The 16,417-nt window shown below is 34.3% G+C and overlaps 2 protein-coding genes across 2 annotated transcripts; one reads left to right on the top strand and one right to left on the bottom strand.

Annotated features, from left to right (window-relative positions):
• The first annotated feature begins 441 nt into the window (after positions 1-441).
• LOC130630315 (allene oxide synthase-lipoxygenase protein-like) lies at positions 442-8,655 on the top strand. Its single transcript, XM_057443773.1, has 17 exons — positions 442-486; positions 2,732-2,950; positions 3,729-4,033; positions 4,124-4,168; positions 4,467-4,595; positions 4,781-4,878; positions 4,994-5,126; positions 5,299-5,394; positions 5,495-5,591; positions 5,763-5,880; positions 5,969-6,061; positions 6,492-6,552; positions 6,980-7,085; positions 7,347-7,432; positions 7,717-7,890; positions 7,976-8,139; positions 8,367-8,655. Exons 2-17 carry the CDS (start codon positions 2,746-2,748, stop codon positions 8,479-8,481), a joined length of 2,025 nt encoding a protein of 674 aa, XP_057299756.1. The 5' UTR covers positions 442-486; positions 2,732-2,745; the 3' UTR covers positions 8,482-8,655.
• Positions 8,656-10,363: 1,708 nt separating this feature from the next.
• On the bottom strand, positions 10,364-16,236 carry LOC130630317 (phospholipid phosphatase 1-like). Its single transcript, XM_057443775.1, has 5 exons — positions 15,937-16,236; positions 14,976-15,094; positions 14,528-14,731; positions 14,075-14,309; positions 10,364-11,402 (listed from the first exon to the last, which is right to left on the bottom strand). The coding sequence occupies exons 1-5, from the start codon at positions 16,153-16,155 to the stop codon at positions 11,250-11,252; spliced, it is 930 nt and encodes a 309-aa protein (XP_057299758.1). The 5' UTR covers positions 16,156-16,236; the 3' UTR covers positions 10,364-11,249.
• Positions 16,237-16,417: the final 181 nt, after the last annotated feature.

Below are 16,417 nucleotides of genomic sequence, written 5' to 3'. Positions count from 1 at the left end.
TTGTATTGGTTGTTTTTGTTTATCGCTTATAAAAAATGCATGCCAGTTTGGTATGCAATATTCCTACCTTGCACATACTAAGCAAGATAAAGTTATTGTGTTATGTATGTTATTAATATTATCAAAGTTACGAAGCAGGGTATGGGCGTTTTCAGATGTTGTATGTTATCTTTTCTCCAAGATTAGCGTGGTTAACTCAATTGAGACCATCGATTAACAATATGGCCGGTGGTACAATTTTTAAATTTGAGGTGCCACAAAATGAAGAGTGTCAAAAAAATTCTGGTGCACAATTTATTATGTTTGAGATTTCACGGTCCAATTACAAATTTTGTGCAGAAATTGATTCTGTGAACAATTGATTGTTGTGTTTTTTCAACAAAAAAGAAGAAAGATTTTGAAGAATTAACGCTTTATCATTGTTCTCACTTTGTTCTCATATTTCAGCAATTCTCAGTCAGAAAAACACAGACGTGCAGTACTCTCGTAAGTCCTCGATTTATAGCACATACTTATAAAAGTAATCGCTTTTCTTGACGTCAGCAGACTCCCCCACAGGTATTGTGTTAATAACATTTTACCGCAACAGAATGTTCGCGTATTCTCATTTCTACACTGCAACGAGATACTTAAGGACTTGTAATTAAAAAAAATGGAAAAAACCTTTTGTCGTATGTTGAAGCTACTTCTTTTATGTGGAATACATAAAACACTGAGATTTTGTTACTGGCTGACTGTGTTCCTTACTAATGTCGGAATTTTCCTTTAAATGCGTCGCGACAGCACCATATTAAAACTACACCCCCGGGGTATCTTTTTTTACTTTGTCAGACATAAGTGAGGAAATTTCTCGAAGGTAATGAGAATTTTGTCCAAGTTATGTATCAGCAAGCGGACATAGAAGTATAGTATAGTTTATAAGTACTTTTTCTTGTCTTTCGCTTTTACTGAGCAAAACGTGAACAAGGATTTTTTAAAAATAGGCAAAAGTGATGAAATTTCTCTAACAATACTTCATCAGACGAATAATTTTTTCCTTCGGATAATAATTTTTCTGAGAAAAAAATAATTTTTTCCTTAGACTAATAATTTTGTCCTAAGAATATCTTTTTTGTCCAACGAATAATAATTTTAATACTTTTAACCGACAAATTACAATTTTTTTGACGATTAACAATTTTGTCTGACATTTGTTTACAATCAGTTTTACTACAACCGTCTTAAATTGTTACAATTTTAATTTCATGCGAAAAGAGAGCAACTAAAATGATCAAAACTCAAAATTTTAGATTTTTTCTCCTTAATTACAAAAACAGTTTCCTAGTGTAGTTGTATGACAACGTTGTACTTTGTGCGACGCTATTTTCTACAAAAGTCTCCTCCATCGAGCCCTTTTTGTTGCGGCTAAGATATTGTCCGATGATATCTGCATACTTTGTGCTGACGCTGTCTTTTCATCAAATTGTCATCCGCCGAGTCTTATTTTCATTTTTTATGTCTTGGCGCCGACGGTATCTTTTACAAAAACCCTCCCCTGCCGAACCTTTTTTATTACAGCTTACAATCGTCAGCTAAGGATTAAAAGTTAAAACTGCTTTTCAATTTTACAATGATTATTTTCACATTTTTTTTACCTTCCTTTCAGATTACGTCACAGATTTTTTATCCCTATCCTAATGACAACACACGAAGTGCACGGCGCAAAAACGTTTTGGGTTTTTTCTTGTTCTTCCTCGAACTTAATTTTTAGGACTTCTGTATCGTATGCCTATAGAGCGGTCAATCAGTCTCGTGCTACTACTGCTAAATTTAAAAAGTTATAATTTATCAACTCTTTTGTTTACAAGTTAAACCAGCGCCTTGAGACGTCATAACTTTGTTTACTGTTAAAAAGATTGGATTGAAACCTCGGTATAATAAAACTTTGAATATCCCTTTGAGAGACCCAAAAATTATAAATAAAACTCCACGAATGCACAGTGCATTGATAAATTTTAAGATTCAAGGAACAGTTTTGGTAACTAGAACAGATTTTTTTTATATGTAAAATTTTTCTCGCACTTTTGTAGGAAATTTTGTTTTGAATTCTGATAGATCAAATGAGATTCTTATTTGAAAAGCCAAATTCGTGCTTCTTTGACAACCTGATGAAAGAGCACGTTTTAAACTTTAAAAGATGGAGATATATAAAAAAACTTGTAGTATGCATGCTTTTTTTATAAGTAACGCAAGATTTTGACTGAGGCTGTTGATCAAGTTCCTGTATGTTTTACAAGCTTAGCTCTTTCTGTCTTGTTGCTTGTTCACTATATATTTAAAAAAAAAACAAATTCATAGATTTGCTAGCTCGGTTAGGATGGAGCGCCAGTCGAAATCAAACTTGCTTTTTTAATTGTGTTAGTCGTTCTCACAAAAGATGAAGTGAAAATGAAGTTGAAACAAAAAATTGCTCAAATCCATTGTCGTTGCATGAAAGTTACAGGAGAATTAAGTATTGCTATTCTTTATTTTCTGTTGGGTACCGTTTTTTACAAGTTACTTCGTTCTATAAAAAATTTGAGCCTCGAGTTGTATAGGTGCTTACATAAAGAAAATGTTTTTAAGCACAGAGAACGCTTTTAATTCTTTGAAACGAGTCATGGTGACTTGTACAGTCAGGCAACGACGAGCATTATAATCTAAGCTCACCTGTTGATTCTTACCAAGTAATGACATTGTTCTCTTCTTCTAGATAAAGGATAAAATATGGGAATCTCATCTTCTAAAGACTTCCAAGTTATTGTTAAAACAGGAGATGTGAAAGGAGCTGGCACCGACAGCAATATATATTGTGCATTGATCGACAGTGATGGAAACAGAACAAGTGATGTAAAGTTAGATTGTTTTTGGAAGGATGATTTTGAGAAAGGGAATGTGGATACTTTCACAGTCCAAAGTGAACAGAAAATAGGTACAAGTTATCTGTTACCTGTCCACTCTATTTACTCCGCTTTCAGGAAACAAAATTTAGGGAGAAATAATTTTCGCTTTCGCAACTTTCTTTTTATTACAGAAAAAGCCCGCGATTTTTTAATGTTATACGATTGGCTATTTTTGCAACAGAACTAATTGTCGATTTCATTTTATTGTTTAGAATCTTGTGTGTTATTGTGATTGGCTTACATTTTTAAACATCAAAAAAAAGGCTTTTGCGTTGCTTATACTTTTAACACGAATATTTATCAAGAAAAAAATGAAAGCAAGTGAAGTGAGATTTTGACTTTTTGATGATGTAGCTGTTACAAACCTAGTAGATAATAAAGTCGAGTATGGAAACATTAACACGCATTGTCCGGATATTTTGGTTAACTTGTCATTAGCCCGTGGAAAAATCCACGGGTTCGTCCGTCGCAGCTAAGCTGCCATTTTGCGTGACAGACAGACGGACGGACAGACGGACGGACAGACGTATACTGGCATTAAAATATAGATAAGCCCTTGTATCATTTACAATGTTGACAAATGAAAGTTAGGCCCTTCAATCCTGAATATCCCTCACAATCATGTTTTTACTATACAAATAACACAATTTGCACTCACGGTAGCACTTTCAATTTTTGAACCAAGTCTTAGGTAAATATAATTTACTGATGGAAATAACCCAGAAAAATGGTCTTGATTTATTTATTTATTTACGAATTTACGAGAACATGCTTAAATTTTGTCGTATAACATCTTTATTCCTTTAGGCTCACTCGCTAAAATTGAATTATGGCGTGACAAAAGCGGCTTGAAGGATGATTGGTTTTTGGAATATATAAAAGTGATACAATACACCAAAACAAATTCATCTCTAAAAGATCTTTTCTCAACCAAGGAAGAAATTCCATTTCCTATAAATCGATGGATCAAAGCAGATCAAAAATACACTTTTGAAATCTACGATTGTTCCTTGCCGCAAGATGATAAAAACACAGAACAAAGAAAACAAGAGATTGAAGATATTAAGTCAAGATACCTCTGGGAAGAGAAGGACACTGGGCTACCAAGAAGGGTATAAATGTTCCAGATTTAAAAATTTCTTGTAATGGGAAGTGTATATAGTGTCTTATAGACCATCTCTGTACCACATTTCTATTTGTAGATCAAAGAATTACCTATAGAAGAGCAATTCAGCAATGACTACAAGGTGAGATTTATATACTGACTGGCAATACGTACTGTCATTCAACAAACCTGCAAGCAAATGCGCATGGTCTATTACAAGTGCATTCTTTCTGTAGAGGGATGAGGAATACATTTGTAAATCCGTTTATTTTGTGTGATCTTGCATTCAAATAGACTTAGTGTTAGGCAGGCTTACAGCTTTGCAACTGTTACAACACAAAGAGATAAAACAGGACACATAGAAAATTTTCAAATTTGATTTTCATATTTTTGTATTTAAAGCTAAACATAGATTTTGCTAATGTAAACATTTATTACAGTGGGACATTGTCAAACGTAAAGCTGAACTGATCTTGCAGCAAAAGTGGAATTCTTTGATAACAACTAATAACTTTGACAGTTTCGATGATTATGAGTCACTCTTTAAAGGAACGTTTGGTATTCCATACGTAAGTGTTTCTTTATGTAAGAAGTTTGACAAGTCCTTTGTTGGCGTCACTGTACTCTTTAGAAAAGTGTGCGGAATTGAAACACGTGCAGCGTTTTAGTTAACATTGGAATATTGTACGAGATAGTAGCAGCTTGTCCTTCTTCCCCAATTTCCACTATTAATTCCAAAATCTATATTGTGTAGGGTTTTTCCGATTGGAAATCAGACAAACGGTTTGGCCAGCAACGCTTGAGAGGATGTAACCCTACCTTGATCAGACTGTGCACAGAATTGCCAGACAAGTATGTTAATTTCATGCTTTGTTGCTTTTGACTTTTCAACGAAGTACAGAAAATTCAGACAACAGGGATCGACATAAATACATTAAAATCGCATCATTTTATGTTTGCACTATAGCTTTCCTGTGACGAATGAGATGGTTGAATCATTTTTGGATGGTAAAAAACTTGATGAAGCAATCAAAGCCAAAGAAGTCTTTATTGTCAACTTAAAAGAATTGGATGGAATCTCTGTTCCTGAAGGCCGCACAGTAAGTGCAATTAATAAGAAGATTACTGAACAGTTGCTTAGCAAAAATTCGTATGATGTTGAAGATTATCAAAAACCTTGTATTTGCTTTAACAAAGCGTCGTGTTTCTATTAGAAAATCTCGTTCAACGCAATAGCTCCTAAAAGATTAACAAATACCTTTTTATTTTCAGTTGACCAAACCAATAGCTTTATTCCATGCTAAGAAAAACGGAGACCTTCTTCCCATTGCTATTCAGCTATTTCAAACACCATCTGAGGATAACCCTGTAAGTATTTAGTACATATCGCTTTGATCTGCTCTCAGCTGTTGGCTTGTGCCTACCCATATGTTTTAACAATTATGGAATCATATTTTTTATGTCTTAGATATTTTTGCCGAGTGACCCCGTACACAAATGGATGCTTGCAAAGATGTATTACAATAATGCTGATGTTGTTATTCACCAAGCATGTACTCATTTAGGTATGACTTTTGAGTTAAGGTAAATTTTTTTCTTACTAAAGGATGTTACAAGATTTCATACACTGTAAACAGAACAACTGTTGACATTGTGCGTCCTGTTAGTAAAATTGAAGAACAACGTTGTACTTGCTTCGACGCCATTTTTAATTTTCTACCTATCTTTATTTTTAGGGTTCACTCATTTGGTCTGTGAGTCCATGTGTATTTGTATGCACAGGACATTGTCACCATCACATCCTGTATATAGGCTACTAGCTCCTCATTTCTTATTCTTACTTGCAATAAACATGTACGTCTTGAAATAATACTACCACTTCTGTCAATTTCATAACAACCTAACAACAACGCTTACATGACTGTACAACAATGTTTCTTAGGCGTGGCGTCACAAAGTTGATGGCCAAGGGAGCATGGATTGATGTTACAATGACGCCAGGGATTGACGGAACCTTCGAAATTATGTCGCAGCGGTATATGACATTTGAATCTTATCTTGTAACTTATTTTAAAATGCTAGTAGTTACACACGTACACGAGCAAAAATAAGTGAAAATTTTTTCGCGTGGAGCTGTTGGCCACCCTTTGACTCATTCTGCTGCGCTGATTTTATCGAGTTTCAATGCGTTTTCTGCCAGCCTAAAGGTGTTAATATTAAAAATACTTACCCTGGGGGCAAAACAATAGTTAGCCTTATTCCTAACAAATAAAAACTCTTTAACGGCATTGAAAATGTTGAGTTTTGCTTACCTAAATGTCCTTTTTTTGCCAAAGTTGGTCTAAAAAACTGTTTCGATTTCGAAGAAATAAATTTGCTTATTTTCGTTCAATGGCAAGATTGTTATGTAACTTGCTGTGCAAAAATTAATACGTACAATAATTACTCATGCAATTTTTCTTTAGTTGGAAGAAATGGAGGTTGGACATAAACGGGTGGCTACCCGGAGATCTTGCGGAAAGAGGGGTAAATATTTTAATTATTCGGCTGAGTGTACATTAGTCTCGGTGAATAAATAGCAGGTTTTAACTTGTGTAATCTTATCAGTGTGGGCTTACATTTGTAAACTTTATATCGGTAAAAACTTCATAGCGGTAGCGGTGGAAAGTTGATACCGGTGGAAAGTTGATACCGGTGGAAAGTTGATACCGGTGGAAAGTTGATACCGGTGGAAAGTTGATACCGGTGGAAAGTTGATACCGGTGGAAAGTTGATACCGGTGGAAAGTTGATACCGGTGGAAAGTTGATACCGGTGGAAAGTTGATACCGGTGGAATGTTGATATCGGTGGAAAGTTGATACCGGTGGAAAGTTGATACCGCTCGAAAGTTGATACCGGTGGTCATATTGGTGAAAAGTTGGTGCTAATATTGGTGTGAAACTATCTTTTTAGGTGGACGACACAACAAATTTACCAAAGTATTTCTATCGTGACGATGCCTTGCTTATCCACCACGCTATTGTGGATTACGTGACCGAGATTCTTGACATTGTTTACGGTAAATAAATGAATCTGTCCACTTTGCTTTGTCGAGGGCGGAATAAGCGGGAAAATATCACACATCGTTAGTTAGTTTTGTGGTCTAATAATTTATAAATATTCTGGTATATTAGAACTATATTAAACTACATATTAAACTATATACGAAGGTCATTTAAAGTTAATAATCTATTTTTTTTTCGATTAAATGCAATAAATTAGCAACGAGAAGGCTGATAAGACATTTTTAGCTTTTGAAACTCACGTCAAAACTTTTTAGAAAACAATGAGACACTTGCTGGTGATAATGAAATTCAAGATTTCGCAAAAATGCTTGTCGATAAGAAAGATGGCGCTGGAATGCAAGTAAGCCGCCGTGTTTATTTGCAAATATGAATTTTGATTACCCCCTTTGGATTGTGTTGCCATATTCGTGATAGTTCCTTGAGAACAGTGTATAAAGTGTATTATCATATTTTTATTAAGATCGAGGTTGCTATATAGTCGACTTAATATGTTTAGAGCGAAACCGCAGTTCTATGCAGTCTTTATTCATTTTTTTGGATATTCAGTACTGTTTTTCAACATAACCTTTACTATCTAGTAAGGATTCAATTCTTGACTGTAAATTTACACTAAATATGTTTCAGGGTGTGTTTGGTAATGGCGAATTCAAAGAGAAATCTGATTTGATTAAAGTAGTGTCAGCAGTCATATTTATGTCAAGTGTACAACACGCAGCAGCTAACTTTTGTCAATACGATGAATACGCATTTTCGCCGTTCTACCCTGCTTTTATGAGAGGAGAAGTACCGAAGAACAAAGTAAGTCTCATTTTCTGCCTTCTAATTGAAGCCTCCCAACCCTTTTATTGTTTCTAGAGTACTAAATTTCCCCTTATCATTTTAGGATGAAATCACAGAAGAGGATATCGTAAAACATTTACCAGAAAAATCAATGGCATTGGATATCATGGTGGTGACTAACCTTCTCAGTGAACGTGGCACCAACAACCTTGGTGAATTTGAAATACAGTACCAATATGAACCAAAGAAGTTACAAGCTGTTAAAAGGTTGGTCAAATTCGAGTCTTTATATGCTTCATGGGCTGTGTGTAACAAACTTTTTAGTTTGTTTTAATTCAAAATGTTATTTTTGGACAAGCCGTTATCCTTACACTTCGGACGAGCACGACACTTAATACCTCTCTCTCCTTTCCTTCTGGTTTTTATTGAGTATTCTTGTCAACTTGCTTAAATACACTGCATTACTCTTATGAATCCTATAATACTTAATTTAGATTCCAAACTGCATTAAAAGAAATCAGTGCTACGATCAAAGCTCGAAACAAGGAAAGAGAACATCCTTATCCGTACCTAGATCCAGAGGTTATACCAAATGCAATTAGTATATAAATTTAAATGTAAAGTTAGTTAATAAATGAGTTCTTTTTGGTTCTTAGTTACGCAAGGCGTCTCTTTTAAAATCTTCCTTTTCAATTAACACCATGGAAGTCTCGAATGGATTTGGTTTTTTACTTAATGTATTTTGCTTGTAACATTGTGAATTAAATATATCTTCATCCAACAGACAGTGAAGTTACTATAACCTGTTTAATGTTGTTTTGAAATGGTTTGGGGAGAAATACTATTGTATACTTCAATACTACCAAATGGTAGAGAATTGCCGGAAAAAATATGTAATAAATCTTATTCTAGGGCTGCGTATTTACTTTGAGAGGAGGCATTTAATTAACACAAATCATCAAATTTACCATTAATTTTGTGCCAGGTGTTCATCAAACCAACCAGCAAAAAAAAAGAACCGGTGCTCAATGCTTTCTATTATGGGTTATGGGGATTCATCCTGGTAGGTCTGTTTTAAAAAAGTAAAAAGCATCCTAGCCTCGCTTGTAACTGAGCATAGCTAGAGTGTTCATTGGTTAGGCATCTAGCATGTTATCCAGTAAGATGATAGAGATGTTGTGTGAGACTTAATAGTTCCGGGGGCAAAGGCCAGGGGAAAATCGAGAAAATGTAATAAGGACAAACAACCTGGCGAATCCTTACTGGCATGGAACAAGGACGTTAAGCCACGAATGAGACTTTCGCAAAATACATTCCATGTATAAAAGATAATGCAATGTGTAAATGTGAGCAGGTAAAGATAAGAAGATAAGATCATTAAACTTGTGTAATGCGAATATTGTGGAAAAATAAACCTGCGCATAAAAAAAGCAAAAAAAGACAAATAGCCTTCTTTTCCCACTATTAAAGGTCCTGCTTTTATAGTCTCATTCCTAAATAACCCAACGGACCAAAAAATAGTTTAATAAACAGATTAATTTTTGGGAGCTTTTTTATTTTTGCACTTTTCGAGGAACAGCACAAAAAACTTATTTTTGACATTCTGAAAGGTAAAAATTTGAAAAGCCACTTTTAAGCACTTTGGTCCCAGTTATGACTTAGCCTCTAATCTTAGACCCTTTCGATATAAAAAACGTGGTTCAACACTGAATGTTTTTCAGATGAGCTGTCTGTTCTGACGAGAGTCATGACCACATTCATATTGTGTATGAAAAAAGAAGAATTATAAAATGCTCTCTACAGTTTTTCTTAAGACTAATCTGAGTCAGAAACAATCGTGAAACAGCGATAGAGTAAAGACAAAAAACCCACTGGACTTATACGTAAGCGGTAAAAGGCAAAGGGAATTAGTGTAAACACCGTTAAAGCAGGATTTCTAAAAAGACTGGTGACGAACTTACCCCTTTTCCCTATCTATTTTCAAACCGAGGAAAGGAAACAAAGACTCGATTTCTTCCTCAAAAATGAAATTGATGTTGGGATGTTTAGTGTTCATATACTACCTGAAGGCACAAACATGATGCAGTTAAAGATCATTCTTCTTCGAACTGCGTTCCTTGCCAATTTGGTAGTACGTGCATCTGAACGTGTTAACTACATTTTGGAGACTAAAGAGTCTTTTTATACATAAACAGAAATCAAGTCTCAATAGAAATATAACGTCAGCTCCTTTGTATTTATTAAGTTGATTAATTTATTCTCTTACGAATTGTAGAGAGCATTTATATATATTTTATGGATACAAAATATTGATCATGGATCAGTGCCAAAAGTTCATTTTAAAAAACATCTTGGTTTTAATTATACATCGTACTTGGTATGTATATTTTATATGCACTAGCGGTTTTAAAGAAAAACAACTTGATCTTCAGGGTAAATTTACACAACTGGGATACCATTTTAGCTTTGGACAAACCAAAACAGCAATAAATAAAAAAATAAATATTTCAATTCAATTGCAATACAAATTCTGAAATATTCCTAGCTACAAATTTTTTAAAAAAATTATTTCGCAAAAACGCAAAAAACCTGATACCAGGGTTTCGTAGGTACTTTCTGGGCTAGGAGCCGTCCCTGTGAAATAATCTAAGAACTCCCAGAGAAGGTTGAAACGCAACAACAAAATGAATTACAACATAAGTTTGTTTGTTTTAAACTCGATAAGCCAAACACACAAAACATGCAAAAAAAATCGATTTTTCTTCGGAAGTATATCAATTTTAACTTTCGCAGAATAGTATAAGAAACAGGTTAATTGCCACATGTTCTATCACGTATTATTTATTAGGGGATAAAACTACTCTCAGAAAAACATATCAAATCTGTATATATCAAAAATTATAAAATAAGCGTTTATTCGATGAGTAAATACAAAACAGTGTATATGCATCACAGATACAAACTTCGAGGAGGAAATACAAAACACTGTATATGCATCACAGATACAAATTTCGAGAAGCAAATACAAAACACTGTATATGCATCACAGATACAAATTTCGAGAAGCAAATACAAAACACTGTATATGCATCACAGATACAAACAAAAATATATGTATTAAATTCATGACGTCATTTTTTTGCGGTAATGACTTATGCGATATTTATTTCAGCATTTTAGCAAAAACACAAATTTAGCAGACTCAAAATACAAACAAAAATCAATAAAAGCCTTGCTTGATTTTTTTTATTATTTTATCACACACAAAGGTAACATGCATCACAAAAATATAAGTTCGCGAAAAAGTATAAGTTCATACAAATCATTATCAAGGGAATCCAATGTATAAAAAAAGTTTAATGAGTAAAAAAATTATTTTAATCTCCCTTCTCAGCATTAACAGAGCCATAGTTTGTCGGTACATTTGCAGGGATGGATGTAAATTGACTTTCCACGTCATCTCTTGTACGAGTTGCGTTGATTTCACGCAACTTTTTCTCTTCAGCTGGTAATTTCATCAGACCGTACACCTAAAGTAGTTCAGAAAAGTTTACTTTACAAGTCTGTTACGTGACTCAAAAAAGAAGTTTAGAGGAGGTTCATCCCAACTGTAGACTTTAATAATCCATCTGACTGTAACTACACTCTTTTTTTTATAAACATAAGCCTATAAGCATATTTAAGTTCAGATTCTTAAAAAAAAGCATGTACATAGTGTTTGCTTGAAATTCAACGGGGCCGACGTCAAATGGGCATTTCCATCTCCATTGATCATTCATTCTGCTACGTCTAAAATCTGCTGCAGATGTGAAACAGGTATGGCTGGCAGATGATGCAATGGGTGCCGGTAAGATTATTGGCCTGAAAAAGTGGTGGGACGGTGTGATTAAAGACGGAAAAAACTACGGTTATTACGTCAACGAGAGTAAATCATGGATGATTAGTAAAAGTGAAGCGATTGAACTTGAAGCGAGAAAAAATTTTAGCGACTCGTCAATACAATTTACGACAACAAGAAAACGACATCTTGGAGCTTCAATTGGAATTCGTGATGAATATGCAAATAACAAAACTAGTCAATGGTGTGAAGAAATAAAAAAATTTCAACAATATCGTTGACAGCACTCCAAGCAGCCTTTGCAGCTTTTACACATGGCGAGTTAAACAAAATTACATACTTCATGCGTATAATACCTGGTATGGAAGAATACTTAGTACCTCTAGATACGATCATATCTTATATGTTTTTACTATCTCTTTTGGGCCACACCATTTCGGAAAGTGAAAGAGTTCTTTACAAAAGATCGATAAAAATTGGCGGCCTCGGAATACCAATACTTACAGAAAGTGCCGCCGTCGATTACGAGTTGCTGCCATCATTGCCCAGACTGATTTTCTTCCGAATAAAGATGAAACAAAACGAGTTAAAGCTTGTCGTGTGAACGCTGTCAGGGAAGCTCGAAAACAAGACGAAATGTTAATTAACAATCAGCTGAATAGGAGTGAGATACGGGCCAATGGAACAGAATAGTGAAAAAGGAGCCTCGAGCTGGTTGAACGTTTTACCATTAAAGGCACAAGGTTTCGATCTTACAAAGGAAGACTTTCAAGATGCACTTGCGCTGAGATACAATCATTCAGTAAAATATCTTCCATCAAAATGTGCGTGCGGAGATGATTTCAATGCCACCCATGCCATGTGCTGTAAAAAAGGTGGTTTTGTGACCATGCGTCATAAGACCGTACGTGATTTCGAAGCAAATTTGTTGTAAAAAGTTTATAATGATGTGGAAATCGAGCCAAAGCTTTCACCAATCAACAACGATGAAGCAATGCTTGATGTAAGAGCCTGGAGTTTTTGGCGTCCAGGACAGTCTGCTTACTTCGATGTACGTTTGACCAATGTAAATGCCCCACCACAAATTGAAACGTCCATTATTAAGATATATAAGAAAGGAAACGTAAGCACATTCAGCGTGTATTAGATAACGAACATGGCACATTCACCCCACTTGTCTTTTCAATAAACGGGGGAATGAGCAAAGAATGTTCTGTATTTCAATTTTTTTGCAGAAAAAATTTCACAGAAATTCGGCGAACAATAAGATAACAAAATGACTTGGATGAGATGTAAACCCTCCTTCGTAATAATGAAATCTGTTGTGCTTTGCCTTAGAGGTTCCAGATCCTTGTACACCAAGTTGCACACAGAGGTGGTTAATGATTTTGATCTTGCGTGTGTAGATGCCCGAATATGAAGTTTTTATTTTATTTAGTCACCAATGCATACTTCTCTTCTATTCAGTTAAACACTCATGTCACTCATAGCCTTTGACAATAAAGTTTTACTTTAACCTTAGTCTATTTAGATTTTAAATATTTTAATTAAATTATTAATTATTTTTAATGAATAAATATATTTATATCATTCATTCTGCTCAGCCTACACTAATTTCTGGTAACATTCCATCAAAGATTAAAAAAATTAGAACAGCATATTCAATGAATGAATTTTTGGGAGATTTTGCCACGACAGTTTTCAGAAACGAATTCATCGGATAGATAGCAGGGAAAAGCTAGTAAGTCATAGAAATATTGTTGCTTAAGTAAGTCAACTAGTATTTTCGATGGGGAACAAACAAAATGAAACCTAGATAACACCTTGACATCACAAGCATATTTCAAAGTCGGAGAACGCAAGTGCAAGGAATATTATTAGATAAAGGAACAGACAAGAAAAAAAATTAGACAAGGTTAATGATAAGAAGAAGAAACAACCGCCGCATTTTTTATTAATTTTTGTTTTTTTTCTCTTTCGTTTAACGAATGTGGCAAAGCGGTGCAATTGTATTGCAATTATGCAATACAATTTTAGTCTTAAAAGTTTGTTGGTAGGCTCCTTTATAACATTTTATTTTCTGTACAAAAACGGAGAAAAAAATGCCTACGCTTACATGGATTTAAATCGTTGCTTTGATTTTGTCCAAGTTAAAAGTGAAGATAATGCTATGAACTATATGTCATGAACTATTTATTTGATGCTTGTCTTTCAAAACAAAATCCTGTTTTATAACCGAAAGAAGGAAAACAAAACAAACGAGTATTAATATTCATCGTTTTCAGAAAACAAGCAAAGGCCTTTTACAGTGTTACAATTTCAAGTGGACAGAAGGATGCTATAAATAATAAGAAAAACACTTACGGTGTACACCGCAAACAGCAACCCTAGCAATAAACCGGCTAGTACATCGGACCAATGATGAAAATAATCAGATATTCTTGTAAGACCACAAGCCACACCCAAACAAACAAGGGATAACTGCACGAAGGGTTTGAGTAAAGAAAAACCTTTTGTGATAAAAACATACTGAATATATAATGCAACAAAAACGACAGTGTATGCAGAAAATGATGAATGGCCAGACGGGAATGACAACCTAAGAAAAAAATATGTATCAAAACTTTGGGAAAGCATTCGCTAATAACTGCTCCCTCTCAGCAAAGGAAAAAGAAATTTTCCACGAATTTAAGTTTGTAGCACCGTTGCTTTAAGTAAGATTTGACAACTTCTTTTTATTCTCTGTGTTTTTATTCACCTCATGACAAATAACAGAACGCATAACACACTAAGTGGTATGTATTCATATACCATTACCTGGCTTGCCTAAGTGCTCTTTCATCAGTACCAGTGCACACATCGAAAGTAATGTATCCGGCAGAGCAGTTAAACTTGCTATAATCCGGTTTGCATACAGCTAGAAAATGCGGTCTCAATCTTCCCACCATTACTTTGCCAATACCAGTTACAATTAAACACATCAGCCCACCAATCAACGCCAAAAATAAACGAAAGATTGTTCTAAGAAAAACAAAAGTTGAACAAAAATTACTAATTTTGAGGTTAACTATTTGTTTTCCTGAAATTTACGAATTTAATCTTTGCATGTGTAATTTCGCCTAACATATAGCTTTCATTCATAATTCAAAATTTTTGTACATCGTTGCCTCAACAATTTTATTCAAGATTGTAGACTTTTTTAAAAAAAAAAGAAATTAGTCGAGTAAGCATATCACTCCTTTATATCAATAAATTTAGGTATTACCTGTAAATACAGGTATTCATACGAATCCCTCCAACAATCACCACATGGTCACTTTTAACATTGGTAGAACCATACCTTCTTTGTAAATGGAAGTGACTATAAATATCGCAACCAATGACCTATAGACAAAACAACAGGTTGAAGTAAATACACACAGTATGTTAATAGCACACGAGAGGTAAAATAATACAGAACTAGTCAGTGGCCTGTGAATAAATCCACGGATTCGCCTGTCCTTTATTTACCGAATTTCGTGTGTCTCGCTTCTGCAGTAACCATTTTGCATGACAGACAGACGTAATTATAATATAGATAAACTAACAACACTAGGATATACTTCTAAAAAATTTCCAGAAATCTTTTCAAACCAACAACTCCGATAAAATGACACTTCCAAATCTTTTTTTTAATGGAGGCATGAATTTTGGACATATTTTAGGCTTCTGATGATGTCACAGAAAAAGTACTAATAACAAAAACGATTTTATAAGCAGTACAAAACTTTGGGTTGGGGTTAATGTATACCGTAAAATGTCGTAATGAAGCGCACCTGGTTATAAGCTCACCTGGTTATATGTGCATCAGTAGTTAAGCGCATTAAATCTTTATCAAAATTTCATTCCTTTTTATAAGCACATCCTTAGATAAGTGCGTTTAGGAGATATCAAAAACAATAAAATTGACAAACATACAAAGGTTTTGTTTCACTTCAAATGACTTTGTAGGGCAATACACATCAGTGAAAAAAACTATTCAATTAATCTTTTGTTTTCCCTTGCACATTTTCATACTCGATTATAAGTGCACCTGTGAATAAGCACTCAAAAATCTCACTATTACTGCTGATAAGCGCTGCACATGATTATAGGATTTTACGGTATTTTTTATAAAGGAACACAATTTTAGTAAACACTGGAATCAAATAAAAAATATGTGGAATAACAAACAGGAAAGAACTTACTACAATTAGAACCACTCCCACTGCTAATCCAGTCAACATGGCTACTGGTACTGTCTGCTTTGCAACATATGGCTTTTGTATACTCTCATCATTGCAAAAAAATCCTCGATTAAATGGAGACGTGATTCCTTCAAATAATATGAACAAAACAATGAGTGTGATGAACGTAATTGTATTGATAGTGTATGCACATATTCGGTAGATGCTGTGTCTTGTCATTTCTTACCCAGCATGCAATGCAAATAATTTCTTTAATTATTGTTCTAAAAAAAATTAAAATTGCAGATTTTCTGCAGTTCTAGGAGAGCCCTAGTTGAAAAAGAATTAGGATGCTCAAAGAGGGCTTAATGTGGAGAATCGAGATGGCTTTTCTATTTTGCAAGTTTAAGAAGGCGTAAAGCTCAATACAAATGAACATATGCTTTGCTTTTTCAATCATTCCCTAACAAAATACATCCACCAATAAATCTCATCACTTTCT

The sequence above is a fragment of the Hydractinia symbiolongicarpus genome, chromosome 2, assembly GCF_029227915.1.
Source record: "Hydractinia symbiolongicarpus strain clone_291-10 chromosome 2, HSymV2.1, whole genome shotgun sequence".
NCBI lineage: Eukaryota > Metazoa > Cnidaria > Hydrozoa > Anthoathecata > Hydractiniidae > Hydractinia > Hydractinia symbiolongicarpus.
This window is presented reverse-complemented; position numbering and strand designations above follow the sequence as displayed.

What these genes read in the sequence shown, in the direction of transcription:
- LOC130630317 (XM_057443775.1), bottom strand. Translation starts at nt 16,155, where the DNA reads ATGACAAGACACAGCATCTACCGAATATGTGCATACACTATCAATACA. An exon ending in TGGGAGTGGTTCTAATTGTA is followed by an intron (nt 15,095 to 15,936) that starts GTAAGTTCTTTC and finishes TTTTGTCTATAG; the next exon opens with GTCATTGGTTGCGATATTTA. An exon ending in TGCTGTTTGCGGTGTACACC is followed by an intron (nt 11,403 to 14,074) that starts GTAAGTGTTTTT and finishes GAACTACTTTAG; the next exon opens with GTGTACGGTCTGATGAAATT.
- LOC130630315 (XM_057443773.1), top strand. Translation starts at nt 2,746, where the DNA reads ATGGGAATCTCATCTTCTAAAGACTTCCAAGTTATTGTTAAAACAGGA. An exon ending in CCAAAGTGAACAGAAAATAG is followed by an intron (nt 2,951 to 3,728) that starts GTACAAGTTATC and finishes TTATTCCTTTAG; the next exon opens with GCTCACTCGCTAAAATTGAA. An exon ending in AAGTTACAAGCTGTTAAAAG is followed by an intron (nt 8,140 to 8,366) that starts GTTGGTCAAATT and finishes TACTTAATTTAG; the next exon opens with ATTCCAAACTGCATTAAAAG.